Here is a 14047-nt window from a genome sequence, read left to right as displayed (position 1 = left end):
TGGGTCTTTTTGGGACACATCTTCCCGCTCAACACGCCCCTTTTCGGGCCGCCTAACCTCCATGTCTCCAACTAGTTGCCCGATGATTTCTCCCTGACTAACCTGATTCCCCTGCTTCCAGTTCACTACAGCAATAAGGCATTGTCTGACCACTTGCTAGTCTCCTTTTATTACAATAACACCCTGCTCGGTTGGGAATTTAATCTTTACATGCAGTGTTGATGGGACAGCCCTCATTGAGTGGATCCATGGTCTTCCCAGGATGGCAGTATATGGGGAAAATGAACTTATTATTGTGAACGTTACAGATACCTCTTTCTCTCCCATAATCACGAGGAGAGAGATTTGCCCCTCAGGAATCATTACTTTGCCATCAAACCCAACCAAAGGTGAAGTGTGCTTTATGAGGTCCTCCTTCTTTAGACCGAGTCCCTTGAATAGATCGAGGTACATCACGTCGGCCCTGCTTCCCTGGTCTATCATCACACTTTTTACTAAGAAGACGTTTATCCGGGCCGTGACCACTAACGCGTCATCATGTGGCCGAATCGTCCCCTCTAAATCGTCATCGTCAAACGAGACTGGCTCCCGTGCAAACTTCATCTTCTTACCCGACGACTGTAGACCTGGGTTACCTTCTACCGATACTACTGTCATACTCCTTTCCTCCTTCCTACAATGAGCTTCTCTGGCACAACATGGATTACTTCAATTACCCCCATAGGGGGTGGGAGAAGGTTTCTCCTTTGCCGGGTATCTTGCCCTAAGACTCTGTCCCCTGAGTCTAGCACGAAATCCTTTAAGTGCCCGGCCTTGACTAGCTGCCCTAGGTGGTCATTTAATACCTGGCACTGTTTGGTGGTGTGACCCATGTCTCGGTGATAAGTGCAGTACAGACTCTGATTCCTCCTAGATGGGTCCCCTCCCATCTTGTTCAGCCATCGAAAATACGGCTTGTGTTTGATCCAGTCAAGAATCCTGTGTACTGGTTCCTTAAACGTCACGTTCACTTCTCCCATTTGTGTGGCCGGTTCTTGAATCACCAAACCCTCACGAGGCCTAAATGGGAAACCTGCCTGCCAGGGACGAGTTATCATTTGCTCTTTGCCTTTGCTTTGTAGCCAGTCATCTTCTAATCATTTGTATTCCTCAATGCATCTCATAAGCTGCCGCATGCCTTTTGGCGGCTTTTTGGTTAACGACTCTCGTAGCCCTGAATCCTCGGGCAACCCTATCCTAAATGTGCTTGCTGCCACCCTTTTGTTATCCCCGCTAATCTCGTTGTATAGCTCCCAATATGGGTTGGCATAATTACGGAGGGTCTCTCCCCCCCTCATTTTCATTGAGAGGAGCGTGTCTACTGGCTGAGGTACTTGGCTACACGTCACAAACCAGACTCCGAACTCTTGAACCAACTCGGAGAAACTACGTATGGATCCTTTCAGTAACCCACTAAACCACCTCAATGCAATTGGTCCTAAACTTAAGGGAAATACCTTGCACATGAGTGCATCGTTATGAGTATGCAAAGACATCATCTGAATATAATGGCTGACGTGTTCTACCGGATCAGTCTTCCCGTCATAGTAGTTGAACGGTGGGTGAGCAAACCTATCCGGCATTTCGGCTCGCTCGATTTTGTTCGAAAACGGGGATCGAGTTGCTTTTCGCAGAGCGCGACTCATAGCGTTCATGGCAGCATTCCGGGGTCGTCTCTCTTCCGGGGAGAGTAAGTTGCTTACTTGATTTTCCCGAGAATGTGAACGATCTCGACATTGCCCTGATTCCCGGGAGGGAGACTGGTTCCTATTTCGTCGAGACCTTCTCGAGTGCGAACGGTCTCGATACCGATGGGATTCCCAGGAATGTGAACGACTTTGCCGTAGTTGAGGTCTGGACTGATTGGATCCCTCTTCATATCTATTTCCCCCAATCCCATCCTCCTGTTGCCGGTCATTTCTGTCTCCTCCCCGGCGCCTACCTCTCACCTCCAGCTCCAAACCCCTGACTAGTCTACAGAGCCATTCGAGCTCTTCATCCCGTTCATCCAGTTGCCTACGTCTCGTGGCACCAGAAATCATACGTTGGGTTTGGTACGACCCTTAACCCATGCCAGACATCACTTCTAGTTGGTCATGCCTCCTATCTTCTCGTTCTTTCTATCTGCGCTCTCACCAACTTGACCCCCGAGAGGACCCTACGGATCCAGTTCCCGCATGGTCCCCCGAACGCCTTTCAGACATTGTCCCCGAGTTTGAGTCCCTCTAGAACTACAGCGTCGTAGGAGAGCCCCACGGTGGGCACCAATTGTAAGCTCCAAAGACGGGCTTGCTGGGCCAAACCACTATTTGGGCTCATAATTTACTTATATGGTGGGTCTGGGTATCCTACCTTGGGTTGTCTTAGGTTAAGGGACCCAATGCAATCACTTTTCTCCCTCTTTCTCAATGTTATCTCCTCTCTATCTCACTTACTCTTTTCTTTCCTCAGAATTGCATCCCTTTACTATCCATTCATTTCTCCTATTTATAGCCTTTGTTAATGGGGTGATCATCATTATTTTCTCCCTTAGTGCAAAGAAAGGTCCAATGTCAATGGGCTTAAGTGGATTTTTAGGTACGAGTGGCTTTGGAAATGGTTCCCACTTCAGTTAATGTGTTCAGCAGCGGAGTTTCTTAAGGTTCTATCGGGCACTTAAAAGGCAATGTGTCCGGGCAATGTGACCGAGCATGTGCATAGTGCCTGGAAATGGTTTCGCGAGCATCTTGTGAGCAGGGCATATGCAATCCGCCTTCTAAGTTTCCGAACAACATTCAGTTTAGATTGGTAGCTATTCGTGGGTTTGGGCCGGGGCTCTTGTTGATGTGAAGGTTGGATCTTTGGCCCACGTCATTGATTCATGGTCCAAGGCCCAATATGAACTTAGGCATTGGGTGCCGTACAGAATGGTTAAACAATTAAAATTAATTAAATAATTTTATGATTGGTTGTTAGTGTCAAAAATAAGCCTGCTTGCATGAGAATAAAGTGGATAATCAGATAACAAAAATCTTATGGATAATCAGGTCTTTTTAGAATATTTATATATAAGATAAATATCACTTTAAAGACCTGAATATCAAGAAAAAGGGATTAATTTTTAGAATACGAATCAAAAACACGTCTAGGTGCAATTCCAGGCTAAAATATCCTTAAAAAATGAGTCCAAATCGATCCAAAACTCAAAAGCGGGCTTGGCACCCAAGAGGGCCTGTTGGCACTCTTGGAGTGCCGATTGGCCCAAACACTCAACCCCGTCCGGGTGATTCCTAATTGAGATAAAACCTATCTTTTTTGACTTTTTAGAGATAAGGATGCATTCCAATTCATATATGCCCTCATTCAGCTTATTTTTTAAGCATCCCGACCTCTATAAATAAAGGAAAAAAAAATCAAAATTAACGGCTCTTCCTTTCTGACTTCTCTACTCCCTTTATGTTAAAGGCGTTTTGGAGGCTTTTGCTTTAGGAACTTCTTTTTTGTAAGTAAAGTATTTTAGAACTCAAAGAAGTGAATAAACTTCTTTGATTTCTAAAATATTCTTTCATTTGAAGAGCACGCTCAAGAAAGAGGTATTTAGTTATTTCTTCTATTTTTCTTTTCTTTTCCATTAATTAGTATGTCGTTGTTCGTTGCATGAATGTGGTTAATATGTTTTTTTGTGCCTTGTTCTTAATACATAATTGCCATGCTTAGATACTTTGTTGGAATTTTCTTTGACATGTTCTTTAATTGATTGTTTGTTTTAATTCTTTTTCCTTGATTTCAAAATCTGCTAATGATCATCAAAGCCTTTTTTACAAAAACTCAAACCTGATCTGTATTTTCATTCAATACAGATCTGATTTTTTTCTGATCTCAAAACTGATCTGTATTTTCATTAAATACATATCTGATTTTTTTTATGATCTCAAAACTAATCTGTATTTCCATTAAATACTGATCTGAATTTTTTTCTGATCTCACAACTGATCTGTATTTTCATTAAATACAGATCTATTTTTTTCTAATCTCAAAACAGGTCTGTATTTTCATTAAATACAAATCTAAAAACTTTTCTTTTTTATATAAAATTGTAGATTTTGAAACAATAGATTTGATTTTTCTTGATAAAATCTTAATTTTTTTTAAAACTTTACAAACAACAGATCTGATTTTTATTTAAAAAGAGGATGTTTTTATTCATAAGGCAAATTTATTTAAATTAGTTTTTGTCAAGTGTTTGTCATGTGTGTTACAACCTATCATTCAACATCATACAAAAAGGGTATAGTGGTCATTAGATTCTAGAAGACCAAACTCTGTTTGGGCGGAATGGATACCTAACCCCTTCCCATTTTGTAACCTAGCCCCCTGAACTGAGAATTTTGGATAGGTAGACTTGTGTTTTGTCTTTAATTTTGGTAGATTGTAACTAGGACCAAAGTTTTGTATTCTTTTGCATAGATTGTAACTAGGACCAAAGCCTTGTAAGGTTAATTTACCAAAATTGTACTTTTTATTCAATCAATGAAATTTGAAGTATTTTGAACATGTAATTGTATTTATTTTTTCTTATTTTTTTGTATAAAAAAAATAAGTGGTGACTCCACACCAGTACCTAAAAGAGAGGTGCCCTTAAAGCACTCAAATCTCAAATCTTTTGAAAGTTCAAAAACGTGTACAAAAACACTTTTGAACGTTTAGACCCCCAAAAACCAATTTAATCAACACAAGCAATATGTTAAACAACTAGTGTGCGGAAACTTAACATATGCTATAACATGGAATTGATTAAACAACTATCTAAGCCACAATAAAATAAACCACAGCAGATAATGTAAAGGCAGAGATAGAGAGGAAGGAAGATGCAAACACAGCGATAATACCAGATATGTTATCGAAGAGGAAACCGAAGACCTCGGCGAAAAACCTCTCCGCCGCCCTCCAAGCGGTAATCAATCCACTAGAAAATACAGTTGGGATACAAGGACAGCAATAGACCCTCCAAGCCTAATCTACCCAATGCACCTAAGCCCTCCAAGCTTCTTGCTCTAACGAGGTTGCGCCGAACCTTTTTCTTTTCTAGCTTTCCGGATTCCGCTACTTCACCGTAGCATCAACCAATAAAGATTGGCTCCTTCCTAACTGCTTCCCAGAACTCCAAATGACTGTCTCACAGAGATGATAATGGTGAGAACCAGGTTTGGTATAAAGGCCTCTCAAGGATTTGACAATGGAGAGGAAGAGAGTGAGGGATTTTGATGAGACTCTAAGGTAGAGATTGTGGGTAAAACAATCTGGTTTTTCTTTAGGGTTTCTCTCTCAAAATTCTCTCTGGAAGCTCTCTTTCAATCGTGGGTTAAAAGGGTATTTATACTGAAGAGGAGTGGAATGCGAAACGTCAGGTTTTTCCAAAACAGGGGTGGCTCGCGGCTTGACCTCGCGGCTTGACTAAGTCGCGAGTTCCAGTCGCGAGTTAACCGTATGGCCAGTTGTCCTGTTTTGTCCTGTAGTGCTCCAGCTAGCATGACTGTTCATCTTCCAGCATGCTTGGCACGTGTGCAGATTCTGGCGGGTTGAAGCCGCGAGTCCAGTCGCGAGTCCCAGCCGCGACTCTCTGTTTTCTTGCACACTCTTGAGCAATCTTCACACTATCTCACTCACTACCCTTACAACAATCCCACCTAAATACAAGGTTACTAAATGCTGAATTACAAGCAAATTTGGCACGGAATAAAGCCAATTAGATGGTTGAATAAATTCAACCTTACATCTTTAATATTCACAAAATCTATGGCCAGTCCATCAAGGGCCACATAATTTAGCAATGGAAGATACATTAGTTCTTACACCATATTATATGACATTTGATTATATTCCTTGCACCCATGTTCTTGTTTCATTATGACATTTCTAAAGACAGGATTCATCTCTCACTAAAACAACTTAAAACACAAAACTAAATCACAACAGTCCAAAGTAGAATTTTAATTAACACAAAAATTAATCAAAACCTAAAGTACAGATGCAATAAAATAAATGAAAAACAAATTGAGAAAGAGAGAAAGAGGGAGGGAGGGAGGTAGAGGTAACCATTTTGTGTGAGAAAACTATGTATAGAATGGAAGAGAAAATGACAAATTTATAGTAAAATGATGAGAACAAGAAGAGTCAAAATAAAGGAAGATAAAATGATAGAAAAAGAGTGATATTAAGGTAGAAAGTAGTGGGGAGATGAAAAGTTAAAAGGGAGGAAGAAATGTTGGAAAATTAATTATAAAATTAACGGTTAAAAGATATTTTAATTTTTAAATGATGAAGTTTTTAAAACCAAAAAAAAGAAAAAGAAAAAGGAAAGAGTGTTTTTTTTTTTTTTTTTTTTAGGAAAGAATAGATTTTGTTAGGGGTGATTTAGTAATTATGGTAAAACATGACTTTTGGGTTACTTAAAAAAGATCTAAGGGAAAAAAGAAAAGGAAAAAAAATAAATTAATGGAGTATTTAAGTTTATAGTGGATATTAATTATAATGGTGAACTTATAATGCATAATGTTGACACATGCTAAACAAATTGAAGAAGTTACAACGAATAAAGGATACGAGGAGGTTGTAATCTATCGGTGATTGTTAAAATTCCATATAATGGTAGCATTTGAAGAATTTGGGTTAACGGAGAGACAAATGATAAAGTTGAAGATAGAGTAACACCTTAATTTAAGAAAATGTTCAATAGATGTCAACCGGTAAATCTAAGAATAAAAAATAAAATAAAAAGAAAATAAATGATAACATAATGTTGATGTGGCTTAACTGGAGCATAACAATAATAAATACTACGCTTCAACTTTTAGTAATTTATAGATGATCTTATGAACAAAGAACCATCTCTAGCTTTTACACAGACAATTAATTCAGGATGTGATAATACTCTCCTCTTTCTTTTCTTGTATAAGTTTTTCCTATCTTCGTCAACGGAATAATAGAACTCATTCTCTTGCTAAAAGTACAATTACTTAATTTAATTATCTGGATAGTATATATATATCACCGAACATTCATCATGTTGTTTAGGTTAATTTAACCTCCCTAAATTAATGAGTTCACCGTCTTTTTTCTTAAAAAAGAAAAAAGAAAAATTCTACAACCCGCTAGCCAAAGGCAGAAGATCACTTTAAATCCCCTACACCAATTTTTTTATTTTTTTTAAATAATAATAAATAAATAAGCACAGAAGGGCCATTTTAAATCCGATATCAAAAAAAAAAGTGGTCAAGAAAAGTCAGACCTCTGTCCGTGTGGGTTCTATCAGTTTGTCACACTCCGGAAAAAGAGAGGAGAAAGACTCACTAGCCTGGTATAGATTTCTCAAAAAAGAAAAAAGAAAAAAAAGCCTGGTATAGCAAGAAGCAATTTGCAGACTGCAGAGACTTCCTTCCACGCATTTTATTCCATTATATATTCCGATCTTTTGTCATCCTTTTGTGGATTCTTTCCTTTCTAAATCTGAGAAAATGATTTTGGAGACTGTGGGAGGAGCATGCCTTTCTCCATTGGTTCAAGTGCTGTTGGACAGGTTGGCTGTTCCCCTGATCATTAATCTTTTCCAAAACCGGGATTTCGATGAGACACTCCTGGAGAGGCTGAAAATGGTTCTGCTGACTGTTAACGCAGTGATCAGTGATGCAGAGGAGTCGGAGATCACGAATGTGGTGGTGAAAGACTGGGTCAACGAGCTCAAAGATGCTGTCTATGATGCCGATGATCTGTCGTGCGAGATCCAGACTATAGCTTTGCATTGCCAATTGGAAGACGCTAAGGTCAACCGGGATCAGGTAACAGGTCAATTCTCTGCTCATCATCCATGTTATGAAGATATAAAATCCAAGCTCTCACATAATGAAGATTTAGAGTCCAGGCTAAAAAAGATAGTTGAAAGACTAGAATCTTTATCCGAAAAAATTGATCTTCTCAATCTAAAAAGAAGTGTCACTCGGAAACCACCAATTATGTTACCTATGACTTCTTTAGTAGATGAATCTGAAGTATTTGGTAGAGATAAAGATAAAGAAGAGCTATTAAAATCTTTGCTTGCTGGTACTGTAGCAGAAAACAGAATCCCTGTAATTGCAATAGTTGGGATTGGTGGGGTTGGCAAGACAACCCTGGCTCAACTTTTGTATAATGACTCAGGGGTTAAGGAACATTTTGGTCTAAGAGCATGGGCTCATGTTTCAGAAGAATTTGATGTCTATAAAGTAACCAAAATCATTTTCGAGTCTGTCACTTCAAAAATTTGTAATCTGACAGATCTGAATATTCTTCAAGTTAGACTAAAGGAGATATTGACGGGGATGAGATTTCTACTGGTTTTAGATGATATTTGGAATGAGAATTTTATTGATTGGGATTTTTTGTTAAGCCCCTTAAAGGCTGGACACTGCAGCAGTAGAATTATTGTGACAACTCGTAATCAAAATGTTGCATCAACCATGGAGCCTCTTCTTACTTACAGGCTGCCACATTTGTCAGATGAAGCTTGTTGGGAATTATTTGCTAAACATGCATTTAAGACTAGCACCCCTGAAGAACATCTCATCTTAAAAAGAATTGGTGAGGACATTGCAAAGAAGTGCAAAGGCCTGCCTTTAGCTGCAAAAACACTCGGGGGCCTCCTGCATCCTGAAGTGGAAGCTGAGCAATGGCACGCAATACTGAATAGCAAGATATGGGATCTACCTAATGATAAAAGCAGCATACTTCCTGCTTTATTATTAAGCTATTATCGTCTTCCTCCACATCTCAAACGATGCTTTGCTTATTGTTCAATAATTCCCAAGGGTTTCAAATTTTACAAAGAAAATTTGATTCTCATGTGGATGGCAGAAGATTTCTTGCAGCAGCCAAAAGGTCAAGACACAATGGAGGATGTTGGGACCGTGTATTTTCACGAACTAGTATCAAGGTCATTTTTTCAATTGAGTCCTGATAATCAGTTTGAGATGCATGACCTTGTCAACGATCTAGCTCAATTTGTGTCGGGAGAATTTTGTCTCAAGGTTGAGGATAGCAAGCCATGTGGAGTTTCGGAAAAGGTTAGGCATTTGGCATTCTTGACGAACCGATTTAATGGCCCTGAGAAATTTGTTCACCTTAGGGAACTGAAGTCTCTACGAACCTTCCTTCTACTAGCCTCTTCAAATGGTAGTACCCGGCCTGCCTTCAGTCACATATTTCATAATTTGTGGTTGCAAAGTAACAAATACTTACGGGTGCTTTCTTTTTCATATCATGCGATCAGTGAGCTACCTAAATTGGGCAAGTTGGTACATTTACGCTACTTGGACCTTTCTCACACTCTTATTAAAGAGGTACCCAGCTGGACATGTTCTTTGTATAATTTGCAGACGTTGTTGTTGTCAGGTTGTTATCAACTCACCTCGTTACCAGCAAACATTGGAGACCTCATTAATTTGCTTCATTTAGATGTGAGGGAAACCAACTTAACAAATATGCCACAGGGATTTGGAAAATTAAAGAGTCTCCGAGTGTTGACTAATTTTGTTGTAAGCAAAGACCGTGGTGCAAATATCAATAAATTGGGAAATCTTCCACATCTTCGTAAGACACTCTGCATCTCAAAACTGGAGAATGTCAACGATGCAACAGATGCTTCAAACGCCAAATTGAAAGAAAAGAATCATCTTAATGAGTTAGTTTTCCAATGGAACTCTAACACTCATGATGAACAAACTGAAATAGAAGTGCTCAGAAATTTGCAGCCTCATGAAAATTTGATGAAGCTTACCATTGAAAACTATGGTGGTACAAGGTTTCCCGAGTGGTTAGGTGATGCCATTTTCGCTAACATGGTATTCCTACGTCTTACCAAGTGCAAAAAATGCACGTCCTTGCCACCACTGGGACAGTTATCTTGTCTTCAAGAGCTCTCAATCTCAAATATGGGAGATTTAAAAAGGCTGGATTCTGGATTTTATGGAAATCCCCACTTTAGAGCCAAGCCATTCAGATCTCTGAAAACTTTGTTGTTTGAGAACTTGCCACAGTGGGAACATTGGGAACTGCTTGCCAATGAAGATGAACTCTTCCCTTCCCTCCAAGAGCTTCAAATACAACAATGTCATTCATTGATTGGGAGCTTACCCAAGCACCTTGGTTCCTTGACAAAATTAGTGGTTTCTGGATGTAAGAAGCTCGAGGCTTCAATTCTAATGGCCCCAACTTTGATAGAAATGAAGCTGCATGGCTTGGATAAACTGAAGACCCTACCAGAGGAATTGTTGAAAGGAAATTCCAGTTTTCATCAGCTGGAAATAAGTAGCTGTGATTCTGTTGGATCCCTACCCCTAGGCTTATTAACCAAGCTCCAGTCTCTTTATATTAAGGACTGTAACAACCTCAAGTTCCTTTCAATTCAGAATGCGGTTCTCAAATTTCTTCAAGAAATGGAAATCAAGGATTGCCCAAATCTGGAATCACTTCATGAGGGGGGGTTGAACACCTGCCTCTGTTGTCTCCAAACTTTGAATTTATCTGGTTGCCCGAAGCTCTCTCAATTTTCAAAAGGTAGTTTGCCCCTTAGCCTAAAATCTTTGTGTATTACCAATTGCAACAATCTCACGCCTACAAAGGAATGGGGTTTACACGAAATGGTCTCTCTCACTTGTTTTGAGATTGAAGGTGGATGCAGTGATGTGGAATCGTTTCCGGAAGAGGGGCTGTTGCCTAGCACTCTCACTTCTCTCCGAATTAGCGGACTTCCAAAGCTCAAATATCTCAAAAAAGGGCTTGCAGACCTCACTTCACTTGAAAAGCTCGATATCAACTGCTGTGAGGAGCTTCGGTATTGGCCTGCAGAGGGATTGCCCACCACTCTTACTTCTCTTCTTCTTAGCACACTTCCAAATCTCAGGCGCCTAGTCAGAGGGCTTAAGGACCTCACTTCGCTTACAATGCTGGATATTATCTGCTGTGATGAGCTTCGGTTATTGTCAGTAGAGGGATTTCCCCCCAGTCTGCTTTATCTTAATATCAAAAACTGCTCTCAGCTAGGCCCACAAATAAAGGAAGAGAAATATCGATCCCAGATTTCTTCAGAAACCAGAGTATGCATTGATTAGGGAAACACCGATGGAAGCTGAAACCAAAAAAAAAAAAATTGTTAAGGTACCTCTACAATATTCCTCATATATGCTAAGTATTTAGTGGAAATTGCCTTATATTCTTTTGATAATTCGGTTATTGATATGAGTTTATTGCTACGTATTGTTTTAGGCTGAAAGATTCCTACATTGAAGGTGGTATGTTGTAATTCACATCATTAATGTGCAATGATTCTGATATGATATGCACCTCCCTGTATCATCAAACATATTCTCTCTAACATAAACATTTCTTTGTGAAGAAACAAAAATAATTGCTATTACTTGATTTTGAAAAACATCATAACTGTTGATTTTGGTTGGCAATAATCATAATTGTAGATATTGAATTTGCCAAATCATATTAAATTTTAGACTAATGAAATTTCTGAAACTGTAAAGAGTCCAAATGACAATAATCCCAAACTTATAAGGGATTAAAGTGTATTTTAATCTAAATTTATTTTCTCATATGAATTATTTTTTTATTCTGTGTATTTGCTAATCCCAAATTATAACATATTTAGTGTCAAAGCTTCTATTTTTTTTTTTTTTTTTTTTTAGAAGATAGAATTTCTACTCTAATCTAATATAAGTATATATGTGTGTGAGTCTTTCTTCTGGAGACTTGAATCCCGGTCCTTACCCCCCACACTCTACAAGTATTTTTACTTATAAAGTGACCACCACACCAAGGGTGTGCAGTGGGAAAGCTTCCATTTTTAACATTGCTATGTTAGCTTCCATCATTAATACTGCTAATCTACTATATTATGATTCCTGATCGTGTGTATAAATTTCATTGTGCAGTTGTCCAATTCGTAGGAACCTAAGATTGACCGGGATTTTTATATTTGGTGAACACCCTGCAATGAAGTTTCACACTTTTCACCACCTACAAATTAACTCCATCTACAGCATGAGAACATGATGAGTCCTAGGTGCTGAGCAAGATTTGTTCCAACTTGTTGGATGTGATTAGGACTCGTTGGATTTTGTTTTTGTTTTTGTTTTGTTTTTTTTTTTTTTTTTTGGAGAAGAAGACTGTAGTATTATTCAATAATAATTGCTGCATCGGCTAAAACTACAACATGGAGGTGTGGAAGAATATCCTCCATCCACACTGAGAACTCGCTAACGTGTCTAGCATTTCTAGTAATGTTATGAGTACAGAATTACCTTGATGTCTAATATGTTGAAATTCAATAGCACAAATTTTTTTGCCAAGGACTTCACCTCTTTGATCAAGTGGCTATAGGCAGTAAGAGAGGAACCTTCGCTTTTTAGGGCGTTGATAACTATTTCTGGGAGAAATTACACTTTACTACCTTAAACTATATGTTAGATTATACTTTGCACATTAAACTATTCGAATGCACATTTTGCATTTTAAACTATCACAATTATCATACTTTGCACCTCTACATTACTTTTATTGTTAAGTTAGACAAAAATTAATATCACATGATTTGCACATGATTTTTACTTAGGTGACACTTTTTAAAGACCAAAACACCCATTTCACTAATAATTAAAATCAAATGCTTATTTCTTCTCATTTTTTTCCTGGCCTCTCACTTGTGCGTACAGGTACAGCTCTTCCCCTCTCTCTTGCCCATGGCAAATCTTGACTTTATGTTCAGTTTTCCAAATAGAGGGAAATAAATTAAGACATTTTGGTCTGGTTTTGCTATTCATTTCAAACATTAGCTCATTAGTTATAACAAGCAACGCAAAGATGCTGTTGAATTGGCTCTTGTTTAATAGACTAGTGTGGGTTGCACGTGTAAGGCACGTGTTGACCCTTTAATGAGAAAATTAATATAAATTTTTTTTTGTTGAAGTATGAAGTTATGTTCTTAAATTTAAAATGGCTATTTGAATATCTATGTACTATGACAATTTCTTAGAACTTATTTATTAAATGCAATATCTATTCATCAAAAAGTGCTACAAAGAATGATGATGAATGTTATCATCTTTCTACAATATTTAAATTTTTACAATGAATGATAATAGATGCTATAATTTTTTTGAAGATCTTCATTAAATTAAATACTTGCAATCATTTGCAACGAAGATTTTGTTATTCATATTTCATTCTTTATTATCTTATTTTATGAGTCTAACTACGATGTTTAGCTTACTTATTTTTAATGAATACCCTTTTAAGCAGGAAAATAAATTAAAAAAAGAACAAAATGACAAAAGACATATGTCATCAAAGTTTCTATCAGATAAAATTATAAGTCTAGAAGATTTAGACCTAATAAATTAGTGTTCTTTAGGTAACAATTAGAATATCATATATCATCATTCTAACTTTCTAAGCATGTCTACTAGTCTACCACATAAAATTCAAAATACACAAAGAAATTTTTTGGAACATTAAAATTTAGTAGGAGTATATTAGACATTGCACAATGGAATATTTTATGAATTATGAGATTTTGTTAGGATTTAACTAAGAGAGAAACAATAGGGGTATATGCTCATTTACAAAATATAAATGATGAAATTATTCAATCTTAGGGTTGGGGGGAATGCAACTACCCCGAACATAAAGGAGGAAAGTGTTACTTCGTCAATTTGTGTGTGTGTAAAACAATATGTGTGTGTGTTTTTATTTTTTATTTTTTTCTAAAACTTAAAACAATGTTTTTAAAAAAATCAACCTAAAAAAATTATGCATTAAACAATGAATTTTAGTTCAACAAATTGAATAAACCAAAAAAGAAGTCTAGAAACACAACAAAAAGTCACAATATTTTTACAACACCTTTATTTCTAGCTATGGTTGGTCCTAGTCTGATATTTTATTATTTTATTTTTAGAGTAATATTACGTTCACAATATTTTTATAACAA

General features: G+C 37.6%; 2 protein-coding genes across 2 annotated transcripts; one reads left to right on the top strand and one right to left on the bottom strand.

Moving 5' to 3' along the window:
- Positions 1 to 1136: 1136 nt before the first annotated feature.
- Positions 1137 to 1622, bottom strand: LOC126722624 (uncharacterized). Its single transcript, XM_050425766.1, has one exon. It carries the CDS (start codon positions 1620 to 1622, stop codon positions 1137 to 1139), a length of 486 nt encoding a protein of 161 aa, XP_050281723.1.
- Positions 1623 to 7262: 5640 nt separating this feature from the next.
- Positions 7263 to 12431, top strand: LOC126723775 (putative disease resistance RPP13-like protein 1). Its single transcript, XM_050427569.1, has 2 exons — positions 7263 to 11205; positions 11991 to 12431. Exon 1 carries the CDS (start codon positions 7533 to 7535, stop codon positions 11157 to 11159), a length of 3627 nt encoding a protein of 1208 aa, XP_050283526.1. The 5' UTR covers positions 7263 to 7532; the 3' UTR covers positions 11160 to 11205; positions 11991 to 12431.
- Positions 12432 to 14047: the final 1616 nt, after the last annotated feature.

The sequence above is a fragment of the Quercus robur genome, chromosome 4, assembly GCF_932294415.1.
Source record: "Quercus robur chromosome 4, dhQueRobu3.1, whole genome shotgun sequence".
In the NCBI taxonomy this organism is placed as follows: Eukaryota; Viridiplantae; Streptophyta; class Magnoliopsida; order Fagales; family Fagaceae; genus Quercus; species Quercus robur.
The sequence above is the reverse complement of the archived record's forward strand: the minus strand, read 5'-3'. Positions and strand labels throughout refer to the sequence as shown.

What these genes read in the sequence shown, in the direction of transcription:
- LOC126722624 (XM_050425766.1), bottom strand. Translation starts at nt 1,622, where the DNA reads ATGCCGGATAGGTTTGCTCACCCACCGTTCAACTACTATGACGGGAAG.
- LOC126723775 (XM_050427569.1), top strand. Translation starts at nt 7,533, where the DNA reads ATGATTTTGGAGACTGTGGGAGGAGCATGCCTTTCTCCATTGGTTCAA.